Source organism: Diprion similis, chromosome 4 (assembly GCF_021155765.1).
Source record: "Diprion similis isolate iyDipSimi1 chromosome 4, iyDipSimi1.1, whole genome shotgun sequence".
In the NCBI taxonomy this organism is placed as follows: Eukaryota; Metazoa; Arthropoda; class Insecta; order Hymenoptera; family Diprionidae; genus Diprion; species Diprion similis.
In genome coordinates, this window is record NC_060108.1 from 13,797,720 (window position 1) to 13,812,227 (window position 14,508).

At 36.2% G+C, this 14,508-nt stretch overlaps 3 protein-coding genes across 3 annotated transcripts; 2 read left to right on the forward strand and 1 right to left on the reverse strand.

The window, feature by feature from the left end:
- The first annotated feature begins 1,045 nt into the window (after positions 1-1,045).
- LOC124405905 lies at positions 1,046-13,244 on the forward strand. The gene is made up of 17 exons (XM_046881174.1): positions 1,046-1,096; positions 1,266-1,371; positions 1,720-1,729; positions 2,624-2,708; positions 3,364-3,496; positions 3,888-3,997; positions 10,623-10,744; positions 10,936-11,024; positions 11,084-11,159; positions 11,240-11,386; positions 11,591-11,770; positions 11,946-12,023; positions 12,135-12,210; positions 12,329-12,457; positions 12,658-12,784; positions 12,998-13,110; positions 13,204-13,244. The coding sequence occupies exons 1-14, from the start codon at positions 1,046-1,048 to the stop codon at positions 12,434-12,436; spliced, it is 1,371 nt and encodes a 456-aa protein (XP_046737130.1). The 3' UTR covers positions 12,437-12,457; positions 12,658-12,784; positions 12,998-13,110; positions 13,204-13,244.
- LOC124405600 (riboflavin kinase-like) lies at positions 6,603-9,338 on the reverse strand. The gene is made up of 4 exons (XM_046880629.1): positions 9,045-9,338; positions 8,781-8,932; positions 7,315-7,417; positions 6,603-6,925 (listed from the first exon to the last, which is right to left on the reverse strand). Exons 1-4 carry the CDS (start codon positions 9,130-9,132, stop codon positions 6,807-6,809), a joined length of 462 nt encoding a protein of 153 aa, XP_046736585.1. The 5' UTR covers positions 9,133-9,338; the 3' UTR covers positions 6,603-6,806.
- Positions 13,245-13,497: 253 nt separating the features above from the next.
- LOC124405562 (biogenesis of lysosome-related organelles complex 1 subunit 5) lies at positions 13,498-14,500 on the forward strand. The gene is made up of 4 exons (XM_046880579.1): positions 13,498-13,578; positions 13,708-13,790; positions 13,891-14,079; positions 14,237-14,500. Exons 1-4 carry the CDS (start codon positions 13,560-13,562, stop codon positions 14,402-14,404), a joined length of 459 nt encoding a protein of 152 aa, XP_046736535.1. The 5' UTR covers positions 13,498-13,559; the 3' UTR covers positions 14,405-14,500.
- Positions 14,501-14,508: the final 8 nt, after the last annotated feature.

The following is a 14,508-nucleotide window of genomic DNA, read 5'->3' on the forward strand; positions in this document are numbered from 1 at the left end:
CAGAGAGGGACACCAAACCGATGTTCCCTGTATAAAAGCCTATTGAACTGAAAAATTTTAGTCAGTTATAACTAAACGAGGATATTTTTTACGTTCCGATAACCAATGAATATAATATCAACAGCTAAAATCAGACTGAATATGAAATATTGCCACGTTTTCTTGCGCTATTTCAACAATATTGAAATCGTTATTGCGTACCGATACCTATTCCGCTAGAACTTTCTACCAACATGTATAATTACAAGAAATGGCATTTTTCGCATTGTGCGAATTACTCGGTCGTGGGTTGTACCGTTATTCACGTTTATCCTCTTTTCTCCTTAATTCTTCCGCGGCTACTGCCATTTCTTATATTCCTCGAGTTTTATTCTCCACGGTTTTGTTTCATTCAAGACGAGTTCTCCGGCCACGTGCATGTGGATTTACCCTGCATCCTTTGAAAGCTGGCGTGCTGCGCTACTCCGTGGGTGATAAAACTGAATAGGCGAAGAGGTAGACGTGGGTACGTAAAACGTGCGGGATAAGCGAGCAGCGAGCAGCGAGCAGCTGCTGCAGTCCGGAGATTTCTACACGCGATCTGAATTTTTTTCATTTTCATTTACTCTTTTTCTTGTACTCGCGATTTCTGCTTCTTATATATATATATAGATATATATATACGTACACAACGTTTTTCGTTTCCGTTTCTTCATTTTACTGCCCACGTTTTTTCATTCTTCGCGTTTTCTTTGCGGTTTCTCTTTCTCTCTGTGTAATTAATTAATAATACCATACCTACGCAAGCTTTTACGTAGAAATTCGAATGTAGGGAAATCTGCGAAGCACGTGTTCGGCAAATTAGTTCATAGACATGATGCGAACTTTCCATGTTGTACATATGTAAATGCAACGTAGGTATAATACACCACCACACCTCATACCTAACGCCTAAAACTTTTCTCGTTCAAGTTTCAGAATTCATTTAAATAAACGTATAATTATACGTACTCAAGGTGAGAATACATAGACCTGATGCAATAGCCGACAATTTCACTGCTGCAAAATGAGTCCTATCGACACAGTTCCAATACAGATATCGCCATGGAAACCTGTTGTACCTTGAACCTATTTTAGGTTTCGATTTATTTAGAACTGGCAGGGTGTAAATGACATTGCTGACTGAATTCAATGTTATTTCACGTTTCAATTGCGCTCGATTAATTAACGGTTCCAGTCTCGATGTTCTTTTTTATATTGTTTACTTTTTTTTTTTTGGGCGTTAGAAAATAGCGGATTTGGGTCCGAGGTACGAGAGGATGGATGTTATTCGTACCTCAAACATGTGGAGGTTGTTCCTTGGACACACGTTTAATTATCGTTCATGGCAAGGTATTTATTTATACGTTTGATTGACGCAATTATTTTCTTTTTTTCAACTTATTTATTGCAACGCTCGGAACAAGTTGCGTGATGAAAGAACGAAATTTATTTTCTAACCATTTGATATGAATTGTTGAAAGGATATTTATGCCTGTTGATCTTTATAAATGAATAAATAAATAAATAAATAAAATATTGAAGTTTGACGATTTTTCATTATTTCATTAATAAATTACTTATTATCTGTTTCACCGATAGGCGAACACGTTATGTAAGCATTCTGCAGGCAGATTCCCGTTTTTCATTTTCTTACTTTTATTTCGTTTCTCTTTTTCTCTTCTCTTTTACATTCCACAGGAGATTCGCTGTACTTCGGATCAGAACCGAGCCAGTGTTTCACGGTAACAGTTTTAGGAAAAATCCGAGAAAAAAGAGGATTATGAAAATGAGATGGAAGGCTGCGATAACAGTATCGAGACTTGATACGTGATGTAGGTAAACAGATCGCTCGACGTCAAAACAGTTGTCTAGACTCGAGACGCTCGTGTGCCACGCGAAATAGAAAAAAAAGTCAATTTTTAACGGGAAATAAAAATAGACCAAAGAAAATAAAAATTTGAACCAACAAAAGAGAAAGGAGAATAAAAGAAAGGTAATCACATTTCGACGTTGAATTTTACACGATCATCTGTATCATGTAAATAATGCAAGCCAGGTTTTTTTTAAAATTTGCAATAAAAATCAGCTTGCTTTTGCAAAAGCAATTTGAATTGAGGTGACTTTCCAGATTGAAGAAACAGTAAATCGGACATTAACGAAAGTGGGACTTCTTTTACCTCTTGTAAAAAAAAAAGTGGCGGATTGAAGCCGATCTTCAAGAGTCCACTCGACGATTCATTATTTTGGAAAATTCCGTGAAGAAATTGAATCGCGTAAACTTTTTGACACGTTATTGAAATTGAAAAAAATTGAAGTTGCTTTCTAGAATTGAGCTTAAAGATTATTACTCCGGGAAAAAGAACGTTTCTGCCTTATCCCAGAAGAAAAAACAATATTGCTACGAAATGAAAAGTCCGAGGAAAATGGAATTTAAGGAATTCTAAAATTAAGGATGTAATTTAACGATAAGGATAAGGGAGACGACTTTTCGAACTTCATTTAAAGACCCAAACATCCCTGATATCCGTATATACCGCTCGCATACTTAAATGGAACAACATTTTTCACGAAAAGGCATTACGCAGGCATGAATTTTTATCAGGTTCGTCCCTGTCAGGCTAAGGCGGATCGAAAATCTCTTGACATTGCTGGGTGAGGATATACTGGACCCCACCCCAGCACCTGAGGTATAAGACGCGAGGCAAAACGCCGAGAGGATCGACGTATAATCGTCGGGATCAAAGAATCTGTACGGAACTACGCGTGGGCCGAATTCAATGCGAACACGACTATCGTTTGAAAATTTTCCAAATTTTCTCCGGACTGTGTATTCCTCTAACCACTGTACGAGTTTCTGATCTTATCGATCTTAAAAAATGCGTCACTTTCTCGAAACCTTGTAACAGAAAAAAAAAATAACTGTTTCAATTTTAAAAATCAATTTCGGTAAATCCTAATTAGCGAATTTGCAAAGTAAAACTTTAATACAGGGTAGAATTAGTGTGGCTTCTTTTTTGCTTCGTAGTTACCCACAACGGAGTAAAAACTATGACTAGTGTGGGTACTTCGAATCGTTTGAAAAACGTTACAAAAGGAAAAGTTCACATGCAAAATGGGTGCCAATTTATATACGAGGTTGCAGGCGTCTGCCGTAATTGCAAAATCATTATTCCACACATGCCCACGTAAACGTAGGTGCAAAAAATAAATCCGTATACTAAAAATATTTTACATATATCTGTGCAGATTATATTTCCAGGCCATTTGAATCTTCGAACCACTTTAAATGTTTCTCGTCTAAACTATTGTCGAACAACGACTGAAGTGTATACTTTGAGTTAGGTCGTAACTCATTTCGCCAAAACGTTTACGAGTTCCGTCGAAAATTTAACATTGAACGCTACTTTTCTGCTAATGCACATTTGCCTAACGAGTTTGTATAATACAATGCTAAGAACCTGCGGTAAACATGACTGTTTGTTTTTCTTTGTTTTTGGTTTGTTTGTTTTTTTAACCCAGAATGTCTACAGTTTTCTCTTTCTACCTTTTTTTTTTGTGATAAAATCTGTAGCAAATTATTCCCAGGAATATATAGACTTTTATTCAATTTATTTCTTCACCGAAAAATGTTGAAAGCGGGCTTGAAAATAGAAACGAAACGATGTTTAGAAATCGACAGATTACTCGTCGCAATTTTTCAGAATTAAACAGAACAATCTGTGTGTACAGTAAAAGAAAACTTTTTTACCACACATTGCTAAAATATGTTAAATTACAATTGCATATAACTGAGTATATGGGCGACGATGTGACAAAACATATAAATTCGCGAATACATTGCACAATCGTCGGAAATTGCTGAGCAGGTGTTCCGAGTAATCGAATCGCAAGTTCAATACTTTTTGCGCGCAAAACTCGGCCTAGACTTCGCTGCGATACTTTGAAGTTCTTTCAGTACTCACCGAGGGCGAGGAATGTTCGAAAAACTTCCCCATATGTATGCGAAAGTGTCTCCTGGGTAAAGTGCATGCCCGCAAGTCTCAGATTTGTCTAGACTTTATAAAACGCAAGATTACACGCGGTTGACATGAGAGTAGAAACGTTGAAGTATATAATTTTGCGTACGCATTTCTAATTCTCAAATCAAGGCAGATGTGTTTTGCGAAGGCATAATAATACAAAATTTCATTCATATTTTAGACTTCATTATACCGCTAATCCTAGATATTATCACTTTTGATTACTCGTAGAATTTTTAATTATATTTCTAATTTGAAACTTTTCGATATAATTTTAGATTTGCACATTTATACATGAATTTCAAACTACAAAGAAAAGTTTTCTTTCGAATCGTTCGTAAAAATCTTTGCGTAAGGTTTCACTCTGTATTAATTGTGAATCGAACAAATTTTAACTGCGATATAAAAATTTTTAAAATCTAGCTTTCAACTTCACGATCAACAAAATTAAAGCGTCGGAATTTCGTGTACGAAAAGGTACATTTTCATCGTGATTGTCAGTATTACGAAATGATATACTCATCAGAAAATGAGATATCTAATTCGCTGAAGCTTATCAGTTTCCTCAAATATAATGGAGTGTCTAGACACCGTTTCGCGTATATTGATGTTACAGCAGACATTTACTTGCCTTTTTTACGAGCCAAACATGCGCGCGTGTAGTTATTACACGCACGAGCATGGATATAACACCGAATCGAAACCTCATCGCCCATATTCGAAAACCTGATAATATTGCAAATAGACGAAAAAGAAAAAGAAATTAGTATCGTGAACGACGATTTAAAATTCAGGATTATAGGATACACAGGATACACAGATTACGCATTTTTCAAAACGATACCACAGACGATGTCGATACGATGCAACGCTCTGTAACGTATTTTTAACATTCATACTATTTATTCTCCAGAGAAGGGAGCAAAAAGACAAAAAAACCTGCTTTCTTCAATATATATGTATATATGTATATGTATATGTGAGGGTGGCCGTTTAAAAAAAAATGTCATGCTCAGACTTGAAAAATCTTGAGTTCACCTTGAAAAAAAAAAGTTCCAATACTCTATCTCGTTACTAAGGGATGCCGACAGAATTCAAAATAATTTTTTTTCATTCCTGTTCCTTATAAAATGAGATTTCATTTTCTCTTGGAGTCCGATTTCTTTGAATATTACAAGGACTCAAAAGAAAAAAAACAAAAAATCAAACGGTGAACAAATAAATCTGGAATCAAAAGTACTTTTTATTCAAACATTTTCAATTTTTCAATATGGAATAAACAACGTGGCGTATAAAAAAAACATAGCCTAGGAATTAGTAAGTGAATTTTTTTTACGGAAGACGGGAATTAAAAATTTAACCAATCAAATTAGTAACAAAAATATAAATCGAATAAAAATGAAAAAAAATTATGTTTTTTTTTATTATTATTTCAAAAAATCTGCCTGCACCCCTTACGATCTTTTTTTTTCAAGGTGAACTCAAAGTTTTTCAAGTTGGAGCATGAACTTTTTTTTAACGGCCACCCTAGTATATATATATACTAGGTGTACTGTTTCAAGGATACCTGCAGATTACTCGAATATTGAGTACAAGGTCTAAAATGCTTACCACGTACTTCCATGGTGGAAATACAAAAGAATCATTCATTCGCTTTGTTTAGCATAAGATATATTCTCGTTTAGTTACACGCGCCATGCGATAATATTATACAAATACACGCAGGCGTATCAATCGGTGTATAACGTCCATCAGGTAATGAATTTCGTTCTTTTATGTTTACCGGTGTAAAATTGCGGATCATTGTACGTGTATAATATTACACACAATTTGCCCACGTCAACTGATCAATGGTGTGGAACGATGATTGTTTGCTTTTCATTCTACGAACGTGAATCGGGACCGTATGGAACGCTGCAGAGCAGAGCAGAGCAGCATCCCTCAACGAAATGTGATGTACGTTGTACGGCGAGCAAACATATCGGAAATTACAGAGTATTCGCGGATTTTGCAAATCTATAAAGTATCGCTTGAATTAAACAACATTCACATATTCAAGGGGTAAATATTTCACAGTACTTTTTTCTCTACTCCGCGTGTGATTCATTCAATACACTCACAATCAATCAAGTATTATCAGGCGTTTGTTCCACTTCCACTTCCACTTCCACTCCAGAAATGAAAATGCAAATATTTATGGTTTAAAAATATTATAATTTTTATTAAATATTCTTTTAATAATAATGTCTCGAGTAGAGAATCTGTCACCCTGTAAAGAGCCCATAATACCACTCACCGCAATTCATTTTGAAAACCAATTGTACGAAGAAATTGCTACTACGCAATTTTATCTAAGAAAATCCTATTCTTACGTAATTAATATCTGAGCAAGTTCATACAGATATTATTCAGATCCATTTACCCTAAAGCCTAAGCAGTATTTGTCTGGTCAGAAAATATACAATTGATATAATATACACACCCCAGAAACGTACGAATATTGTCAAATTAAGTTAGTGAAAAATACTGCCTGCATCCGTTGATGACGCAATTGTATCTTCAAAAAAGGCAGCTTGAATATCCAAATGATTAATTTACAAAAATATTGAACTCAATATGTTCCTATCGAGTGATGACAACTGTGAAAAGTATTAAGCCACCAGACCATGTGCAAATTCGAACGATCGAGCGGATCACACTTCACATTGTTGACTATATTTCGTTACGCACACAAGTGTCTACAGCGAATAACAGTCACATCTCAACCTAAGTGTTTGAAGCCGGATTTGTAAAAAAACTATGCATTTTGTAGGCTGCCAGCTCTGGTTCCTCGAGACACTTTTTGGCATTTTCAATGTCTCCTTTTATTTCAGCTATAAGATCCTCTGAAACATACGAATGAGGTAGTGTCGTTACGCGTAGAATCCTTCCAAACTTTATAGGCAAGGTTGAGCGAGGACAAACCATTCGAGGAATTCAAGGAAAGCGAGGAATGTGAGGAAGGCGATTAGTTAACTAAGAAATCGAATTTAGGATGGAAACTAATAATCCTGCAGTGATGACTTCGAACATATTCAACAACAATGAAAGGATCGTCAGATTTTTCACTCTGATTGGTGTAATGTAACAATGAACTTAGCCTGAAGGTGAAATAATAATACAGATTTTGCGATTCAAGGTACAACTTCAACACAATTTCGTAAAGCAAAATAGTCTTCGGAAATTATGGCTCTTATTATTAGGATTGGGACTGTAGAATAAAAACGATCCTCACCGATGGAGGTAAAGTCTGCTTCCGGTCTCAAAAACCGGAGTATTACGACCCTCAACTCCAATCCATACAAATCCCCAGGATATTCATGGATTATGTGCGTTTCCTGGCAAAAAACATCTGTTAAAATAGTCACAATTAGAATAATCAAGCTACAAGTTTTCTGAGAATTGTAGATTTTGAACACGATATATCTTCCAGTGGTAATAACGTGCCGATTACGCTGATTATATCGGACCAAACCGTCTATTTTGTAATTAAAACTGGGTTAAGATTATTATAAAATTAACCAAAAGTTTTCCACCAATGGAATGTAGAGGACTTTTTTTATCTATTATAATATTTTTTCAACTGACTAATGTTTACGATTCGTGGTTAGTGTCTGTACGTAACGCAAATGTAAAGAACCAAGGAAACAAAAGCAGAGCTCGCTTGAATAAAGAGCAACTCATTTTTTTTTTCTAAACACCCAGATAAACAATATCAACCAAGTATCTGTGAATAAAGAATCTAGTCAACTATGACTAAAAAAATCGAGTTTCCAAAAACTATTGATTATATCAATCTTGAGATTTTTACAAGGAGAGAGAAATGGTTGAATATTCTTACATGGGTTCAAAAATTTTCAGAGGATTTCTGGAGCTCTGTTGAAATTTGCAAAGAAAATATAGTATTTCGCTGAGTGAAAAAGAAATTTATAGTAATCCAGCAGTTTCATAGGCACAGTGTTACTACAGTTATAAAAAAATTAGTTTAATTACAGATAAGTTTAGACGTAGAGATATTATCGAACTGGCCATAAATCATGAGATTTAAACCAGCTGTTCTTTTCAGATTTTCTAGAACTGAAATTCAATTTGTTGCTCAACTCATTTCGTAATAACATGTATAACTCAACATAATTTTATACTTTCGCGTACTATGTACTTTAAATAGCAAACCATACAACTTTATTATGGCCAAGCTATCGCAGAATAATCTGATCTATTTTCTCTTAAAATCTTTCTCAACCTTAAACAAAATTCTTCAATATTTCCTCAACTCATTCATTAGCTCGAAACGATTTCCTTCGTGTCTCTCAATTTTGCAAAATTCCAGCCTGGGTAGGAAGCATTAATTACTTGGCACGTTCTTTTCGAACAACAAAGAGAAACGTCGCTCGCTTACATAACTTCATAGTAAAGATGTTGTTGAAATATTTTGATTGATAATCCAACGAAACAAGTGTCAAACGGTTACATTTTTTAGTTTTTTGGACCTTAGGAAAAAGCCTGAGTTTGCCGACGAACCTTAAAAATGACCAAAGCACCTAGCAGTGAATTTTGTTAAAAACTCATATCAATCTCGTACGAGCTACATGAAGAACATTGTATTACAGATAAATAAGGAAAACAGGTAAGGCGCGACTCAAGGCGATACGATATTCATAAACTGGAATCATGTATAAAATATATGAGTAAATTACATACCATCGACTTCTGAGTATTTTGGAAAAAGGGGTTCCACCCTATGCTCATTACCATCTTATGTACATCCCCTCTGTCGACGGATGCCCATCCATAATAAATACCAGTGCCGATCTCAGGTGGTAGATTCTGTACGACTTCGGTTGGAAAGTTTGCTGTGAAATAAGATAGATAAATGAGAAAAAGTACGTTGTGTACAAAAATGCTAATTAACGGAATGTGTATGTATACGCGTAATAAATGCCTAGGGAATGCGCAAACACGAACCAGTTGGAATGCCTAGTTCCTTAGATCCGCGTCCAAAACCCTTGACTATATTTCCCACGGAGAAATGTGGCAAGCCGGTGCGAGACATCTTTGTCTGACTGATGCGACTGCTTTCATCGTACAGCGAGAACGCTAGTTTTATGACTGTTTCCTCCAATGCCTTACTTTTATTATCATTATACAGGCCAGCGATTGCGTGTCATTTCGTCACTCGCACGAGCACTTCGCACGCCTTAGCAGTCTTACAGCACGCCTAGCATAAATAAACGACGATCGTAATACAAGATGACGACTGCATGCGCGTACATACATGCGCACGAAATCGATTGTCACGTGGTTCGTCACGTGAGCGAAATGGCAAACAATGGAATAAATGCGATCGTGGTATTCAATCAAGTTGTAACGTGATCGAATACCTTAGAAATGATCTTGGAAATGAGAATGCAGATACATGCGCAGTATTGAACAAAGAACTGATCTATAAGCGATTAAGAAAATACACAACAGCATTATCAAACAGTACCTACTTATTGTGCTTAGATACGTTTTTAGGTTGCGCAAATATCTGATTTCACCTCGGCGAACGGAGCGGAAAGTCGCGGCAAACCATTTTTAAAAAAACCCAAGGCTAGCTAGTATAGAGATCAGTTGCTGGTGGACTACTTTAGTCAACCGTTGAAAAGGGAGTTTAAAGATGATGAACCCTAGGAAAATTTTCGTGACCAGTGCTCGGCAGGTAAATGGGACTGAGACTATAGGAAGCCATATTAGTTATCCGACACCTTCTTTATCGGCGGGAGTTGTTTGAAATGCAATCTCCGAAGGCAACGAAACACGCGGGAACAGAAATGACGACATTAAGAGTGAAAAATTGGACTGAAGAATCAAAAATTTGAATTGGATCCAAACATTCTATCCGATAAATATTTATTTTGTCAATGCCTTTGACTGGCAGCTGCAGGATTTTCGAAATGTTTTCATTGGTTTTACACACTAGCAGTTATAAAAAGCTAAATTCACAGCGTTGGAGCTATTCAACAGCTGAAGCGATATAATTCATATGAACAGTAACGGCAAGCTCAATTCTGTCCTTGTGTTACGATCAATTGATGTTTACAAATAGAGATTAATTACTTTGGATAGCTGACAGTAAACTTTTTGAACAGTATTATGACTACTGAAAGAAAATCCAACCGAGCGTTTTCGAGGCAGAGTTCAATTAAATGTGAGCTGGGCGACATTTAAATTTCAATGATTTTGATTGCTCAATTTCAACAGAATTTCTGCCGACTGTAACACGTAAATGTATGTTTGACGTATAGCCTACAGCAATCTCCCGCAACCTCATCGCACTTCGTTGACGAATGAACCAAACTTCGTTACAAATTTTCTGCAGTCATGCTCAGACCTGGGCGTTTCCCCCCTTCCACACTTCTATGTAATTCCCTATTAAATTATCTCATTGATTGAATACTTCGTTTAAATCATGATAATCATCTCTAATATAACGGCCTGAGATCAAAATGCCAAAATTGCTTTGCGCTGAGTAAAACAATAACGAATAATCATTTTCGACAGATTACAGGAGGAAAACAGACTTTAGAAATCACTTTGGCAGAACTCATGGATGATGGTATCGAGATAGAAGATAAGGTAAACGAAAATTCTGGAAAAGTTTCGTTGGAGCTGACAACAGTAAGGTACAATACGTGACTTTGTACAATATGATGATTATTAAGGCATAGCTATAATTCACAATCCTCGCGTTTCGAACATTTTTCTTCCGTATCTCGAAAAATTGCGTATCTAGACACAGATTTTTTCTACGTCTCTAAGAAGGCGTCATCGGAATCACGAAAACAGAGATTTAAAAAAAATGTTTTCTTCACAGGCAAAAACCTAAAATGGATGCAACCATATTCAATTTATTATTCGATCATCAAATACACTTGGACAAACCGGCAGATTTGCGCTGCAAAGGTGATTTTCTGTTGAAATTCATGCTGAAATTTTATAAATTCAGTAATTTTTTTTCACAGGTTGTCATGTTGACGTATTCATGTTGGAAGCGCTAAACAACAGTATGAAGAAATTTTCCACCTTGACAACTTTGAAGTAATTTTCAAAACGACAATCAGTTGACATCATAATCACACAGTATTCATTGATACGTTCATTGTGTTTAAACGTTACAGATTACAACGATGCTTCATAGATGCATTTGGAATTGTGAAAATAGCAGAAATGCTAGCCGAACCCAGTTCCACAATAAAAGATTTGAATTTGGACATGAACCCGAACACGAAACAAAACCATCACTTTCTTTGTGCCGCAAGGACTAAGTGAGTCACGATTTTGTTTATCACGAATTAGTTGAAACAGCTAACTGATACACTTTGATTAGTGTTGTCACTGCGGTAAATTTGATGAATGACGGTATTGCACTATAATTCTGACCTGAACTTTGAATAAAAATATTTGGAACGAAACGTATACGTTAAGTTGAAAAAACAAGGTGAAAAAGTTAAACAAAACTTGATTTTCAGGCTTCTTTATCTGTCACTCAAAATATGTGAAATTAACGACGATGGAGTGGCAAAAATAGCTTCAAATCTGTCTCACCACGACGAATCATGTACCTCCTCGTTAATCGTACTCAATCTAGCAAATAATACTATTTCTCAAATAGGGGCGGAAAAGATCGGTAATATGTTACGGACAAACAGGTAAAAATACCTGAATTTTTTTATTTTTTAGGAAAGCTGTAGTGCCGATGTAATTTTTATTCAGTTCACTGTCAATGTCGCTTCTGGTTATAGCCAATAGCCTTTCTTATTTGATGGATTTTATGCATTTCTGCAGAACACATTAATGTTGAGATGTAATTTCTATCTTTAACAGATCCTTACAAAGCCTGACATTAACTGGAAATAAAATAAACGACGCAGGTGTGAAATGTATTCTCGACCAGTTGAGCCCGTACGACGCATAGTATAATCTCTGAAGATAATTATGATTCATCGTACAATTCTAACAAAGACACCTAATCTGTAATTCAATTAAACTGTATCAAGTGACCCGGTTCTGTAGGTTTACTCTGACGCACGCCGAGGTAGTGGAAAAGCGATGGAGAAAGATTAACCGATTGAAACTCCGCAAGGAAAAAGTAATTCTGCGCATAATTTGGTTATGCAAATGTATTAATTGTGGTTCAATGATTCATCAAAATTGATGCGACTTATGCGATTTTATTTCAGCATAAACTTCATTATGTTTTGTAACAGATGGACAATCTCTCCAGCCTAGCCTTAAGAAGTGGATCTACAGTCTCTGAAAGCAAAGAGCGGGGTCGCGATAGTCGTATTTCGAAAAAACGAAGAGGTTCGGATTGATTTGATATTACATAGTATCAGGTGAATCGTTTTGGCCTAATTGCGGACATTCGTGATTCCTCTACTATTATTTTATGTTTTAGCATCATCAGGTCAAGTAATTACTAATTCAAGCGAATCTAGTGCGAGCCGATCGACTCCAATCATCGTTCAAGTAACAATATCACGCATAATTTTGTAATAAGTCGAGAAAATTTTTATTGACTTCTTTCAATTTTCAGTCATTCGAGGAACGAGCAGAAGCCATGATTCCGGTTGATACCCATCCTTTGGTGAAAGACCTTATCCAAGTTAACGGAACTCTTATATGCCCGGGAAATTTTAGGCTGCAGCACTTGAACTTGAGCTGTAATTACACCTATATATTGTAATATTGCATCCAAGTAATCTAATCTTTCAAAGATTCGAAATTGAATTGATTTCGAAAGAAGAATAACATATTTTCTACAAAAACGTTTTATGTGTATCGGAACCCTTTAAGCATCGTATTTTATCTATTAGTCAATTCACTCTGTCAATCTCACTACGTTAATTATAACTTCCCATGGCGAATTTCCATAGTCAACCAACTCACTGAGACGACATTACGGCGTATAATTGATTGCATTCAGAAGCAGCAATCTAAGTCGAACGGCGCCGATATTACAAAAGGGTTATGGCATGTAAACGTAGAAGTAAGTTATCATCAATTGGCGCGTGGCAATGTCTGCATATACTTCTGAAGCATGATCAACTTGACCCTAATTACAAAAAATAAATTCTTCCAGCATAATAATTTTGATATATCTTGCGATCTTGCAAGGCAGTTGATAGATCAACTCCGAAAAAATTGAAATCCATAATTGCACCCATATCACAGCAGTTCGTTTTGCCGCAATAATAGTTGAATCATAGTGAGAGTTTATAGCATTATAGCAACATAGTATATGCTGTACTAAAGTCTGTGAATAAAATGTTTGTTAAACTTACGATCGCGTTCATGTCAGCCGATTAAATTCCACGTAAAACTCAATCTCATCGATGTGCCTCGTTTTTAATTTTGAAGGCTGTCGAAATTCCCAAGATGCACCGCGAGCCGTTCGATTCATTCGCGTGACAACAATTGACATACGAAAGAATAAATATGGCGTCGGTAGCAAAAGGTGTGATGATCATGTGACAAGTAATACGATTAATTACAAATTGAAAAAAGTTTGTCAGGGTTGTCCGGCACTAATTCATATTTCATATTTCATATACTTGCTCTCCTTATCACTCCGTGTCTGCCTCAGACGCTGGCGAAATTTGGAGCCGACTATTTGACCACCGACCGTTCGTTCAGGGCGAGATTAACTTCTTCGTTCGTGAGTTTGAGGTGTGTACTGTGTACTTCGTTGTTTTACTTGGGGGTTTTACTTGATGGGATTTGATTTACGGGACGAGTCGTGTTTTAACTGACTTATCGATTTTTTAAGGAGAAACGAGGTGACAGAGAAGTGGAGCGGCTCTTCAAAATTTTAGAGTACTCGACTGAGCTTGGACAGAGTCAATTTGGACGTACGGAACAGCTCGGCGATTGCCATTTGCCCAGTCTCAAAGCCAACTTGGACGTTGCGCTTAGCATGTGCCAGCGAGTGCTTGAAAAAGAGGACAAAGCGGACCACGTAAGAATCAATTTTTTCTCAAGGATCTTCACAGAATCCCAAAAAAGCATCGTATTACTAGTCATCGTTATAGACAAACAAGACTTTTATCAACTGCTAAATGATTGTTAGCTTAAGAAAATGCTTATTTCTTTAAATTTCGATATACTGTTTGTAGGAAAATAAACTTCGAGCGAACCGAGAGGCTCGAAAAGGCCAGTGGCTGAAGTTCATCAATGACATGAGCGACAAGTGCGAGAAAGTGGACAAAACTTTTGAAGAAAAGGAAGAAGAGCTCAGAGAATTTTACGCAGACTTGGAAGAAAAGTTGCACATTTCTCCTTAGTGTGTTTTTAATCAATCCTTCGTTCGTTTCTATCCTCTTTTATTCCTGCCTCCTGTAACACTCAGCTATTAAACTGTGATACAAAAAAGATAAACTCCATTCCA